Source organism: Castor canadensis, chromosome 13, assembly GCF_047511655.1.
Source record: "Castor canadensis chromosome 13, mCasCan1.hap1v2, whole genome shotgun sequence".
Taxonomy (NCBI): domain Eukaryota; kingdom Metazoa; phylum Chordata; class Mammalia; order Rodentia; family Castoridae; genus Castor; species Castor canadensis.
The window spans coordinates 18,617,680-18,633,327 of NC_133398.1; the positions used below are offsets into that span (position 1 = coordinate 18,617,680).

The following is a 15,648-nucleotide window of genomic DNA, read 5'->3' on the forward strand; positions in this document are numbered from 1 at the left end:
CTTGGGCAGGACTCAAGAATTTCAGTCCGCTTTTTCTCTGGTCCAGGGGAAGCAGCAGCATTTCTCTCCTGGCACCCTCTGAGAGTTTACACTGATCCTTTTGCAGCCTCTTCTGTACTGCTGGCACAGGCCACCTGTGCATTTTCAGGTGATGGTAGACCTTAGCCCATTATCCTCCCAGGTGCTGATAGTAGAGAACAAGTTTCTTCAATTGGCATTCATGAGGATCCTTGGTACAAAACTTGGCATTAGAGGATAGCATGCTCCATACATCCCACTCAGGGCGCTGGAGACGCCAAACACAGTAATAATTTTTTTCTGAAGAAAAATCTCCTCTACAGCTTTCCTTTCTACTCTCTGATCTCATTTTATTTCCTTGTTCTGGCTGAGGTTTCTAGCGTTATGAAACTAGTTAGGATTCAGCTACTTTGTAAGTTCTCCATCTAGGGGCATAACTTTGAGATTTCACTTCTATTATGTCTTGGTGTCTCAATAGAAATTTCGAGTTTTATATCCTGTTACAAGAACAGCAATATAATTATAACAGCCACAACAACTGATATTGATGTGTAACTTATGCCAGGCACCTTCTTTAATCCTTACAATGACTCTTTTAGGTTGGTACTGTATTTTATAAAGGACACACTGATGATGCTGGGCTTTGTTAGGCTAAGAAGTTCAGATTGCACAACACAGAAGCAGAGGCCTTGCTGATGGCATTTCAACTGGCTATTTTCCCTTTTGCTAAGGATATTTGTATGGGTCAGGCCTCAGAGCAACTGCTTTCCTCCAACAGAAGACAGTAACTCCGCCTAAGAAATGATCCCATTTCAGTAATTCCTGGGAGGCTGTTGCTGTAAGAAAGGCCATTCTTTATGATATAAAAGTCTCACCCTTTTCCCCCTCCCTTAATGTTTCTAATTTGAGCCCCTCTGGTCCCTGTGGAGCCTTTAAATGCTTCAAGTACAAGCCTATTGCCAAAGCAAGCCTGTCTGACTAGGGAGGCAGCGCCCTGCACTGTTGCCGAATATTGAACAAACATCCATGCAGCTTTGGCTCTCCCAGAAGCCCTTAGTCTGATGCCTTTGTTTTGTTTTCTGGATGAGGGCAAGCAGTGCCATCACCTCCTGCCGAAAAGCCCTGGCTGCCCTCCCAACAAGGAGTTGTCACTTCAACTGAGGCTTTTTTTTTTTTTTTTTTTTTTTGGTGGCAACAAAATAATACCCAGCAGGAATTTGGGAGGAGAAAAAAGAGAGTTCAGTTGGCAGGTTCTCAAATGAATGGGTTGTAGTGTCATTGGAACTGAATTGGGCTTGAAACCAGACATGATCCTATTTTGGAAGCATTGTTCAGAGGGATGGGAAATGTGAACAGAGGATAAGTCTCTTCAAAATGCTCTTTATCCTTGGCCTGCTAAAGACAGCCTGTTTTAACCTAACTTTCTCAGTCCCTCAAAGGCAAGGACCTACAAAAAAAAAAAAAAAAAAAAGCAAGGACCTACATGCAAATATAGAGGTCAGAACAAATGAAAAATTGATCAGCTCTTCATCTGTTGCCCTTTCCATTGAGAGAACTCATTTTACTTTGGGATGATGTATCTTGATTGCAAGCCTCAATTAGTTACCATCCTTATAATTTCCAAACCTGGCTCTTAGTCATCAATACTTTGCTAAAAAGCACAGTGATCCAGGTATATAAGTATACTATATATACAACAAATATTTATTAAAAATATTTTGAAAGCCTGTGTGAGGTAGATACGGAAACAAACAAAACTAACATTAACAAGTGAGACAACAATCAGAATGCTGTGAGGATCTGTGGCATTAAATACATTGATGATGTGGGAAATTCAGGAAAATCTTTTTTAAGAAATTGGCACCTGAACTAGATTTTAGGAATGAGTATAAAGTCATCCCACTGAGGGCGGGATGGAAGGAAGCATTTTGCAGAAAGAAGAACAAACATGTGCCAGACCTCAGAGATAGATCCAGTGGTGTATGCAAGAAACCAAAAAGAAGACATTGAGTTGAAAATAGGAGAACTGGATGGAAAGGATAAGAGATCAGACTGGAGGAGCAGTGGGTTGTTTAGGTCCCCCATTGGCTGCCACCTTAAAGGCTTTGATATTTATCTTAAGAGTAGTGAAGTGTCACAAAAGAGTTTTAAGCAGGAGAGGATTTTTTGTAAAGGTTGCTTTAGTCACAGGGTGGGGTCATATCAGAAGGTTAGCTTTTATACCCTCATGTCTACAGAGGAATAATTTTGAAATGGTTAATGGTTTTCCCTGCCATAACTCTCACCTTGATCATAAGTTAGGCATGACATAACCTTTAAGAAAAGAATCATGGCCAATAAATATGCATAGAACTTAGAGGTAAGTCTCTTTCCCTCACCTGTCAAGCAAAAGAGTTGAACCAGATGATTACCAAGTGCCCTTGTTTTGCAAAAACAATCCTTTAGTTCAGTTGTTATTCTATATTGCTGCTGTGGTACAATTTTTACCCTAGACTATTGGCTTTCAGCCCCATTTATTGGAATGATAGATTGAAAATGCTAAAGATTTATTGAACAGAAGCAAGCAGGGTAACAAAAAATGGTGGGTTATTTTATTATTGAATGGGTAGTAGTATCTTTAACCTAAAGCCTATGAACATTTGTTTGATCAAGGTAATTTTTAATCCGAATACCAGATTATATTTCTTCCCAACTAAATTATGTGCATATGACAAGATGCTATGCAGGGCATGCCATCTGCATTTCAAAATATAAGACCGCAGTAGTTCAGGTGATGAGTTGGTTATCAGAACACTGAGGTCATGTGCTGGAAGACTCACAAACTCACTATGTGGCCTTGGGAAGTCACTTTCCCTCTTTGGGACACACTTTCTTCTTATTTAAAATGGGGGGGTTTCATACTAGAAAGCACTTTCAAAAGTGGGTTCTTTCAATATATTTTTTTAATGGAGAAAAGACGTCTTCCTCCATTTTTGATCCTCGGAGAATAACACTCCAAATATATTGATGGTCTATTTGATTCCAAAGTTTCTACTTTTTAAATAATCCAGTGTATTACCATATTCCTTTATGATCCCAGGTGGGTCCTTTCTCTGAAACTCAGTTTGCACCTCCATAAACTAGAACCATTGTAGGGGTTGCCAAACATTTTCCGGAAAGTGTTGGATAGTACACATTTTAGCTTTTGTGTGCCATATATAGTCTTTATTGTAACTATTCAGTTCTGCCATTGTGGTCATACACAATGCTTAAATGAGTGAGAGTGGCTGTTTTCCTATAAAACTTTATTTATAAATGCAGGAAGTGAGATGAATTTGTCCTTGTGATCCATAGTTTGTGAACTTCTAGGCCCGAGTATGGGCTAACTGATTTCTAATATCCTCACTGCTCTGATTTTTTCTCCTCCCCTCAACTGGCTATTCTCTTCCAAGTTAGAAGTCATCTTTATCCAAAATTCTCTGGCATGCAGTTCCAAAAGTCATCATCTTCTTTTGACATGTCTGTGTATGACTATCTCTGTCTCCCCAGCTGCTAGGATGCCTTCTTCATAGCCTTGTTTTGTTTATCTTAGTAACTACCCTTCTTAATCCCTTTGAAGGAATGGCTAGCTGGAATTTGCCTTGTCTTCCTCCCCCAGAGTCTTTGATCTGATGCTCAGAAGCATTTGCTGACAGCCAGACAGAAAAAGGTGGAGCCCAGATCCCAGGCCCGAGGGCCCAGGGAGTAATGAATGAAGGCTGCATTTACTTGTATTTCTAATTGGCAAATCCATTTCCAGATCAGCTTCATGTCACTGCAAGCTGAGGGCAAGAGCAGGAGAAAACTCATTTTTTAATTCCTGACCTCATTGCCCAGGGCCCCTGTGTCCAGTGAGGTTGGGACTTACCTTGGTTTCACCAGTGTTGGTAGAAGTTGACATCTGAATCATGCTCTGATCTTTAATATAGGGTCCCTCTTTTTTGGCACACAGATTGTGTATTACACATCTTTGAGGACACCGTTCATATGGTCTGTAAGTGTAATCCTCTGGGTTATGTAAATCACTTTGTATCTTTAGGCTTTTTGATACAGCATAGAACCCTTTCATTTTATGAAATCTTATATAGAAGTCCAGTCTATTAAAGAAATGAAGGTTGGACTTCTTTATTTGAAGCAGAGATGGGAGTTTGGAGTCCTGCCTATTCAGTTTCCTCTTGTCCTATGTAAGCAATTGTTGAGATGTTTCCTGGGATTTCTAAAACTACCTAAGAATTTTGGAGCTTCTATACTAGATCATGAATGTTGTTGCAGCCATTCAGAGTTCTACAAGCTCCCTCTCTGAGTCTCAAGTACATCTCTTGTATCATAGTAGGAACCAAATGTGGGCAGGAATGGATGACATGGCCCCTGGTCTTCAAAATGGAGAGTTTTAAAAAAGTTGGTAATACTACTGGAGAAGTCAGAAGAAAATGGAAGAAAAAGTGAATTTAACATAAGGTGTCATAAGTAGAAATACTTATTCAGAGAAGAGGGGCTGGGACAATAAGAAAAAACTTCCTAAAGAAGGTAAGATTGAGATTGAGTATTGATGGACAGAAAAGATTTGGAGATGCAGAGGGGAAAAGCAGGTCAGGATGAGAATAGGCAAATACTAAGTTAGAAATACTAGTTGTGTAGGTCATGAAAGACAATACAGAATGGAGCATGCATGATTCACTTCTCAGTGTGCACATGAAGAAACAGACAGGAAAAAATGTTTGAACAAGTGAACAGGTGAGCACAGAAAGGGGAAGTACGTGTTTTAGACAGTTCCAACTCCTATCTTATTACTCAAAAGTGATTGCATTGGTATTACTAACTTCATTTTATAGAATTAATGACTCAAGTAAACTGAATGTTAAGAGACTCTTCCAAGTTTGCAGAGGTATTATCAAGCAGAACTGGGATTTAAACTGAAATTGACTTGACTACTCAAAGCTTATGTTTCTCTCATTATATTGTTTCATGCAAAATATAGAACTGGGGCAAAAGAAAGGGTGTAATCTGTCTGAGTTGACAGTTGACAGAAAAATTTCTCTTTGGAGAAAATAACTTAAGTATTACATCTTGCAAAGTTGCTAGAGAAAGCGAAAGGACACCCATTGTAAATGATAGACAAGACTGCATTCTGGTCCCCAAACCCTCAGGTCAGTAGTCTTTCCAAGGCATTATGAAGGAATCACCCTATCATCTTTTTTCTTTTCCAGCAGATAACAGCTCCTTAGCACATGCTCTTTGTGGGTTCAAGAATCTGGCCATTTGAATAATACTAAATATGCACTGTACCTCTGCCTGTTTTGTGCCTCTCCAGAGACCACAGAGCTGGGTAGCAAGAAAGAGCTCAAGTCCATGCCCTTCATCACCTACCTCTCAGGTCTGCTGACGGCCCAGATGTTGTCAGATGACCAGCTTATCTCAGGTGTGGAGATTCGTTGTGAGGAGAAAGGACGCTGTCCCTCTACCTGCCACCTTTGCCGTCGGCCAGGCAAGGAGCAGCTGAGCCCCACTCCAGTGCTGCTAGAAATCAACCGTGTGGTACCACTTTACACCCTCATCCAAGACAACGGCACGAAGGAGGTGAGCTCCCCTGACCTAGCCACAAAGTCAAACCTGACCAACTCTTCAGCCTCCTGCCTTTGTTGACCCTTTGCCCATGGGAATTGTCATAATCATTATCATCATCAACAACAGCATCACAATGATTACTAGCATTTAATGATTCCTTGTTATGCTCTAAAAATTTAATATAGTTTGGTAACACTAGCTACTATAATCAATAAGTCTTGAATTCTCAGTGTTTTAACACAGTAGACATTATTTTATTGTTTGTGCACAGTATTAAATAGATACTTTTGACTGATGGATGGCTTTACTCTGAGAAGTGGTTCAGGAACCCAGCATGTTCCATCTTCTGCTCTATTGATCTGATGCTCCTATGGTCACTGTGGAAAAAGAACCATAGAGTTGCATGTGAAAGCTCTTAATGAGTCCTGAAAGGGGCAAATGCTATTTCAATTCTGAGCCCACAGATTACAACTTAGTCATTGTCCACACCTGTGTGCAATAAAAACAGGGAACTGTATTCTGACCGTATACCTAGAAGAAGAAGGTATAAGTTTGGTGAAAACCTAAAAGTGTCTACTTCAGTACTATACTTGGATTACCTCATTTAACCTGCCTTCCAGAACTGTGATTTTTACTTAAAAATACTGAGCTGATTAGTGTAAAATTGCTGTCATTTGACCATACTTAGTTATAAAAAGGGCAGTTCTATATGGTTCTACCTAATGTCCTAGCCATATTAAAATCAAGAAAACCTACCTCAAAGACATTAACTGATTTTCTTAAAGTTGGTTTGTTCGGAGCTTATGTGCTTAATTATGAAATGATATCTTTTATTTTCCTCTTCTGTCTCTCATTTTAAAATTTCAGAATATCTTGACTTGAAAGGATCGTATCAATTATTTGGCTCGCTGGTTTAAGAACTTATGTTCATGGGACACTTTTTAAAATGCAGTCCTCTAAGAACCCCAATACATAAAACCATAAATGGTGGTGCTACTACTTTAGCTAGGAAGAGGAAAGTGAACAAAATAACTCTTAGCAGCTGGGCCTCTAAAGAAGTCAATCTGGTATACTACTGACTGAGTTAGATAGAACTCAATAGATTATGTGACCTTCTCACAGTGCCCTAATGGGACAAATGTTGGAAAGTGACAGAAGTTCAGACAGGACTTCATAGAGGACAGAGAAGTGTTTGGAATAAGGAGGTAGATGTCAGAAAGATGACCTGTGGAAGAGCAAATTTCTTTAAAAGATCAAAAGAAATTCTCCATGACTAAGACCAAGATATGAAGAGACATCCAGATGATGCCAAAGGAGTTGGAAGGAGCCTGACCATTTAGGATAATTGTGAACTAGGTCATGAAGTTTGGGTCCTAATTCTTAGGGCAAGGAAATGATGAAGATACATGGTTAGTAGAAGGTCGATGGAATTAGATTTGTGTTCCAGAAGGAACCATCTATAAAAAACTCAAGCTGCCACCAATGGAGAACAGATAAATTGTGGGATACTCATACAGTAGATTATACTATTGCAGCTAAAATTAACGAACTACTATGAAATCTACCAACAGGGAATAAATGAACATAAAATTAAATGAAAAAAAATAAGTTCCAAAGATAGCACATTGTATAACATGTTACCCTTTCTCCTTTTTATTTTCATTTTTATTAGCATATATTAATTATACAGGGGGATTCATTGGGACAATTTAGAATAACCTTACATTGATGTAAGATGTTAGATCATCTCCACTGTCTTCCCTCCTCAACTCTCTTCCTGTCCCACTTAAAGCAATTGCAAGAGGTTTCATTGTTCTATTTCATATATGTATATGAAGCTCATCAACCATATTCCCTCACCTTCATCTTCTCCATTAACCCTCCCCCTTCCACACGTACCTCTCCACACTGTACCTATTTTACAATCCTGTCTTTCATTTTTAATTTCAGTCAGTGCTCAAAAGGTTTCTCAATGTAGCCCATCTATGAATGTACTTTACTTTAGTCAGTTCAACACATTCTATTACTCTCCCTTACCCTTTCCTTCCCACTCCATATTATTTCACAGCTTTCAATACATAGTGTTATATTCTTCACCTGCACAGATGTGATGTATTTCAATATTGTTGACTCTCTTATTATTCTCTTTTCCTTTCCCCCTCCCCCCAAGTAATGAGAATGTGGGCAAACAGGAACCCTTTTACACTGTTGGTGGTAATATAAATTAGTACAGTCATTCTGGAAAGCTGGATAGAGATTCATTGAAAAACTAAAAATAGAATTGCCATACAATACAATGATACCACTACTGGGCATATACCTGAAGCAATGTAAGTCAGTATACAATAGAAACACTTGCACACCCATGTTTATTGCAGCACTGTTCACAATAAGTAAGCTATAGATACAACCCAGATGCCCTACAACTGATGAATGGATTAAGAAAATGTGGAATATATACACAATGGAATTTTATTCAGCCATAAGGAAATGAAATTATGTCATTTGCAGGTAAATGGATGGAATTATAGGTTATAATGTCCAGGTTCAGAAAGGCAAAGTCCACATGTTTTCTCTCATAAATGGAAGATAGATCCAAAAGATAAACATATACACAAAACAAACATGATCATATATTCATTTATATAGAGAGAACATGTTTGCAATAGTAGAACTACCCTTTCTCTTTGTTTAAAAAAAAAGTTTTTATTAGTATATGAGAGTTATACAGAGGTTTTTATTGTGACATTTCCAAATATTCATATATCGTACCCTGGGTTGGTTCATTCCAAAACACACACACCTCAAGTATATTACCTTTATGTAGTATATTATGTAGTATGTACAGAAACAATAACTCTACATGGAAGGAGAACCAAAGAAATGATAAGGGTAGGAAATGAGGCAATCTTCATTCTGGGGGATAGTATAACATTACGAGGAACCATATGTTACATGTAGGTAGTCAAGTTCTTTGCTGGTGTTTTGGTGATAGATTTGTTGGAGTCTATTAAAGTGTTAAAACTAACTAACTTACTTATTAACTAACTAATGAAATGAATAAAAAGGCCTGACCACACATAACACAATGAGCTTGAATCCTGAACCAAGCATCACAAATAGTCTGTGTGCACTAAAGGTCCCTAAACTAACTAACTAACTAACTAGCTAGCTAACAACAACACCAACTGTACATATTTGTCTCCGCATCTCTGGCTTCAGGGTGAGAACAGACTGTAGGAATCAAGGATACCTGTGAAGAAGCTCTTGCAACTTGCAATGAATAAAGGGTGGTCTGAATAGTGTTGTGTTAGTGAGGATGAGAAAAACTGTGCATTGGTGGCTGTGTAGGGCTGGCTTTCCAGAACTTCATGGATGAGGACATGAATATCCCATGTACTGCTCTGTGAATTTGCCCCAGTGACTGCATCCCTGGGCCATACTTTCTTCATTTGCAGTGGGGCACAATACAAGCTAAGTCATGGGACTTTTATAACTTGTCCTTGAAATATGAATGGCAGCAGGGAGGATGGTCATTCCTTTCCTTGTTGCTTAAGAACCAGATTTTCCTTTGTGTGGACTTTATCCCAGTTTTCCTCAGCATTGTTGAAATGTTTAATAGTTTGGAAATCCAGTGAAATGTTTCTGAGACCAGTTTGTGGTATATGAGAGAATCCCAAAAGTGTGAACATGGTCACTAGATGTCACTGCTCTCCTTGTAACAGACCTGGAAAGCTAGATGTACTAGTCATTCATTCATTAATTCAGTGAGTATTTTTGAGTATCCACTCAATGCCATGTAGTATGTTACACCTTGAAATATGAAGTGTAAGACAAATGGGCATGTCTTTATCTTGTGTGTGTGTGTGTGTGTGTGTGTGTATCTCTGGATCCAACCCAGGCCCTCATATATACTAGGCAAGGACTTCTATGACTGGGCTACACTCTACTGATACATGGTCTTTATCTACATGGAGTTTAAGACTTGTGGAGAAAACAAATATTCACAAAACAATTGCAGAATGTCAAGTCAGACTATGCAAAGTACCAAGGTTAAGTGTAGGCTGATGGGTAGAAGGGGTGTGCTAAGGAACCTTACTTTGTGGGGTTGGGGAAGGCTTCCTTGAGGAAATGATATTTAAACTGAGTTCTTGGGTTCAGATTTATAAAGTGAACATAGAAGGAGCATAAGAATATTTCAGGTAGCAGGCCCAGTTCCTGAAAAGATCTGAAGAATGATTAAACATAACCTATTTGAAGAATTGAATGAGAATAATTGTGGCTGGGGGCTCCCATGGATAGTTCTGTGGAAAAGTCAGGCAGAGCTGTGATGGCTGTGGTGAGGAGTTCTACACCAAAGTATGGGGGAATCATGGAGAAGGGAGGGCAGACAGACAGACATGGGTATTGTCCTCTTAGTTCATGTTCTTTTCCCCTCAGTGACTCCTACAAAGAAATGTCAGAGGTGGTTGTTGACAAGTGGCTTCTTCTACATCTCCACTGATGGGCTTGTTTAAAGTGTCATAACAACCTAGGGGCTGGGGTGCATTAGGTATTTTCAAGGAAGTCAGATTTGCAATAGGAATGTATGGGAGAGATTCACTTCAGGTCTAGTAGTTACCCTTGAGGAGGGTAATGTGGTCACTCAATAAAGCTTTTATGAAAATGAAGAAAGCGCTCTCATTTTTGTCCATCATTTGTCCATCTCTGCCTCAAACTTCTGTTACTCCCTCTACTATGGCTTCTCCTCTTCTCTGTCATCTGTACACGCTAAGAAGAGGCCACAAGGATAAAGCACAAAAGGGCCTTGATCTGGGGTTAAGGGGCCTACGCTTTGACACTACATCATAGCAAGACCTTGTATAAGTCCTTTTCCCTTTCTGGGACTTTTTTTTCCTACCTGAAAAGCCAGAGAATTAAGTGAGTTTTCTACAAGAACCTTTGTCTTTCTAGAAGCAGTTAGTGCAGGCTGTGTGCCATGCTGGTTTGTGTTGGACACCTGCCTTAATCTCGTATTCATTAGGTGATGCTGCATGATACCTGCAAACCTCAGTTTTTGTATCTGTAAAATGTTATTTTGTAATCCCTACTTCTATGGAAATCAAATGAGATAATGAATGGATAGTGCATGTAATAAACAAATGCCTATGGTATGTTTTAAAATAATACATATCTAACATGCCCTTTCCTTTCTCTCTGCTTTCTTTGTTTCTGCTCTTCTAGGGAGTGCTAATTAACTTTGTTGATGCCAAAAGTGCATGCCATTTTAGAGTGGGATTTGCATTTTGTATTGATGAGATCATTGGCTCACCTAAAAGGCAAATTACAAGTGCAGTGATCTTAGGAGCATTTCCTTACTATTTCTTTCTTATTTATTGGTAGTACTGGGGGTTGAACTCAGAGCCTTACCCTTGCTAGGCAGGCACTATACCAATGAAACCATACCTTCAGCCCTTTTCATTTTAGTTATTTTTCAGACAGGATCTCATGTTGTTGCCCAAGACTGGTCTCAGACAATGGTGATTCCCCTTAACTATCACTTCCCACATAGCTGGGATCACAGGTGCACACGACCACACCTGGTTAATTGATTGAGATAGGATCTTGCTAACATTTTGCCTGGGCAGGCCTTGAACTATAATCCTTCTGATCTCTGTCTCTGCAATAGTGGGATTGCAGGAGTGAGTCACTGTGCCTGGCCCTGAATTTCTTCACTTCATGAGCATTTCTGGAACTCATACCATACTCTGTGGGTAAAGAACACCACAGATGGAGTTATAGATAGGTAAAAGGATTTCCTTTTCTTACAGTCCTTCTAATTCAGAATGAAATTTCTATGTGAGAGCCTCTGACTCTGAGTTATATGAAGCAGTGAGTGAATTCATGAGCCCCATTTTATGGCATGGACAAGGAATCACTGAGAGGGTATACAACTTACCTAAGTTTGTCGGGAAGTCCTGGTATCTAATTCTGATGGCAGTCAGAATGACTGTTGGGTGGCCTTGAAGCTCATTGGATACTAGCTCATTGAGTGATTGGGGGTCACCTTGGGTCCAATCCAGCAATCACATTGGAAAGATTGATACCTTCTGCCTCAGCGGCCAAAGAACCTTTAATTGCACTTTGTGCCATGGTTTTGAACAAGCAAAACAGGGGAAAAAAAGTCTTTGTGATGGAGAATTTGATTAATGCATAAATCTCCTCCCTTTACCTGTTAAATGGTACTTACATGGTCCAAAGCCACAGCTCCTGGCTCAGCACAGCTTATGCTTAGATGTACAAGACTTTGTATAGTTTTAGTTCAGCTTGTTGGTGAAATAGAGTCTCCTAGTGGGGTAGACAGAGGAGTGTCATGGTGAAGAGCCAGAAAGCTGGATTTTACTCCCATCTCTGCCAATTAGTGTCTAATGTGACCTTTCTTTTATTCATCTGTAAAGTTCGAATTATAATATCTATCACATTAATTTCAGTTTTAGAAGTTTTCTTTTGGTGAACTAGAGAATTGGAACACCAGGAATCTGAACTAGGCTCCAGCTTTGCTGTATGGCATTGGACATGCCTCCATTGTCTATTTCTTTTATCTGTATGATGAGAAATGCAGGCCAACTTCATTCATGGTCCTCTTTGGCTCTGTGAAAGGTCAGATCTAACTTTTAAACAGAATATAAAGAGGTTGAAAGAAGCATCCTGTGATTTATAATTTATTTTCCATCCAGAGACAATGCCAGTTTTACTCTTTAAATTTATTACTAGGAGGAGAAAGATATATATTTTATAGTCCATCCCAATGATGAATCAGTTATTAGCTAAGAGATATTAAAATCATGTCCTGTTTATTTTACTGATCAACCTTTTTATTTTTTGGGTAGTAAAACTAAAGCCTAGAGATAAGGAATGACTTTACAATTCACACATCCAAATCTGAATTTGGAGTAGCAAAGACATTTGACCTCAGAAATATATTTTGTCTCTCTGAGACTCAGTTTCTTCATCTGTAAAGTGGATGGTAGTGACTTTCCCACAGGGATAGCACATAGAAAAAAATAAGTCACTGGTTATTACTATTTTGAAAACTGTAAAATACCCTAGATCTGGATGATTCTTTTCTAGTCCTTAGATTTCCTCACTTCCAGTCCTAAGAGCATTTTTCTTTTCATGCTGCCCTAGGAAGTATAATTTTGGTCTTGTTGTGGTTGTCTGGCCTTCCTGCAGATCCTTTCTCCCAGCCAGAAAGGCTTGTTTGCTTCATTTCTATTTCTTGGCTCAAAGTGTGAAGAGAATTCCAAGTGATTACTATTTGAAAAGAAATTAACAAGCAAGTTTCATCTACCCTAATTATTACCACTACTACCATCACACATCCACGAGTACGACCTGTACAGTCATCATAATCACTATACCACCACCACCACCATTAGCAGAACCATGGCCACTTCTATTACCACCACCATCACTACTACCACTGCCGCCACCACCTCCATCATCATCACTGTTATCACTATAACAAAGACTACCACTACCACCAATATCATCACAGCCACTACCACCACTAATCACATCATACTACCATCACCACTGTCACTACCACTAACACCACCACTATCACACCACTACTACCGTCACTATAACCCTGTCACTATCATCCTCTAGTATTAGGTACTTAGTGTATGCAAGATATTGTGCTAAGAAATGTGATACATTGTGGAATAAAATATAGACCATGCCACAGTCTGGTAGATGAGGCAGAAGCCACATAAACAGCTATAATTACTTGCATATGCTAAATTAATGCATGACTTGTTTTCAAATACTACAATAAGCATTCCAACAGTGGTAGAAAACAGAAAGAGAAACTCTGAGAGGAAGAGTCTGGAAACAATTCTTGGGGAAGTAAAGGTAGATATAGGCAAATGGTAGACTAACTTGAGACAAGTCTACTTGTGTTGAAATTAACATCTACCAGATGTATATACTATACTCAAACAGTGATAAGGGCTTTACTAGCTTTATTTTATTTAACCATCCAAGAACTTATAAATACCATTATTACCTCTATTTCGCAGATAAGAAGACTGAAGCCTACAGAAGCTTGAAGTAAAGTATTTAACAAACTAAACCTAGTTTAGACTACAGTTGGAAAACTATGACCCATGTGTCAAATCTAGACTGTCAACTGTTTTTATGAATAACGTTTATGAAACACACCATCATTTGTATAATATCTGTGACTATTTTCCTGTTATAAGGCAGAGCTGAATAGCAGCCACAGAAAAGAGTTTGATGGGCAAAGTCCAAATACTCTTCACTAGTCCTTGACATAAAATGTTTGCCAAGCCATCATCTACACTAATAGATATTGGAAAAGAAGGGGAAAGAAAGGTATCTCAACTAATGTGTGCCAAACATATAGAATAGAAGAATAAGACCTATCTGGCATTTAAAAAAGTATGTATTAATGTATGCTTATTATAATAAATGTTATTTAATGCTATTATAAGCCATAATTTTATAATACATTAATAAATTTGTATTAATTATATTTTCTTACTCTTTATACCTCTATAATACATTTGAAGTATGTACTCTTATGCTAATTTCACAAATTTTAAATCTCAAAACCTGAGTTTTAGAGAGGAATTAAACTATATAAGATCACATAATTAGTGAGTTGGGGAGAGAGAATTCAAACCCAAGATGTGTGACCCTAAAACTTAGGTGTTCAATTAGTTACTCTTGCAATAGAAATAAAAGATTTCAGAGAGATAAACTAGAACAGTGTTATGCAGGAAGATGAATAGTGGGCAACTCTGAATGCTACATTGAGGTATATGGGTACTGTGTAAGTTCTAGAGAGCCCTTTAATTTTTATTCCAGGGAGAGATGTAACTAGATATGAAGTTTAGGCTAATCATTACAGAACTTCAGAGGTCAGGACTGGTTTTAGAGAGAGGGTTATGAGGTCTGTATAACCTTGACTTTAAACCCCATCCTCAGAAAGCTCCTGCAGAATTATACATCTTTTGTAATAGTTTTTCCTGGGAAATAGACCCATGGCATAGGAAAATTTTCCTAATGTTCATTTTTAAAAAATTTGTGTTACTAGGGTTTGAACCCAAGGCCTTGCACTTGCTAGTTCTTGAATGTTCTTGACAAAAATGTTAGACTAAAATAAGAGGACTAGTTAGTTGTGAGGTCTACTACAGAAATCCTTAGGTGAAATCATTGAAGAGAGTGGAAGTTCAGTTCAACTACTTTTACAAAATATTGCCTAAGAGCCTCTTAGGGGCCAGACACTGTTCTGGGAACTTGGGATCCGACAGGGGAAAAAAGCAGACATACATTCCACTATCTGTAAACTTCATTTATGTTGGAGTATGTGTGAAAGGTAGAAATAAGCAATCAGTTTAATAAATAACATAATATTGAAATGTGAAAGAGCCAGGCATGATGGTGCCTGCCTGTAATCCTAGCACTCAGGAGACTGAGACATGAGGATTGTGAGATCGAGGCCAGCCTGGACTACATCATGAGTTCCAGACCAGTCTAGGGGCCCTGTGTTAAACAAACAAACATGCAGGAAAACAGTTAAGTACAGCCAAATAAGAGAGATCAAGAGCACTCAGTAAAGTATGGAGATCTAGATCTTTGAGTGTCCCAAAGTGAACTACTTATGGTAACACAGGCTAAGTGTTTGTTGAAAATCTAGCTTCTTAGCCTCCCCATACTGATTGTGTTTTTGTGGGGGTTGGAGATGGTAATCTGAATTTTCCCAAGCTCCTCAGGTGATTCTGACAGTGTTTGTGAATCACTGACCAAAACCCTGGTTCATATGTCATTCTCATTTTGAAATTCCTACAGGAAATTCCTTGTTTGGTGAATAACACAGTCAAGTAATTGTTAGGATCTACCTTAAATCTGCCCTGCTAGTATGGGCTACTTCCTCTCCATCATGGTGCATGCTGAGAGCGAGGTGAACGGGCCAGAAATCAGATTGTCAGGCAATCCTTGGCAACAGGGAAGATCAAAGAAGAGAAGGGGAAATTACCC

At 38.8% G+C, this 15,648-nt stretch overlaps 1 protein-coding gene across 6 annotated transcripts in view; it reads left to right on the plus strand.

Annotated features, from left to right (window-relative positions):
- Astn2 (astrotactin 2) overlaps window positions 1-15,648 on the plus strand; it is an 888,234-nt gene that overhangs the window by 700,800 nt on the left and 171,786 nt on the right. For all 6 annotated transcript variants that reach the window (XM_074051155.1, XM_074051156.1, XM_074051153.1 and 3 more), the window contains one exon: window positions 5,348-5,613. In XM_074051155.1, coding sequence (XP_073907256.1) covers window positions 5,348-5,613 — 266 coding nt within the window. The remainder of the gene's footprint in view (window positions 1-5,347; window positions 5,614-15,648) is intronic.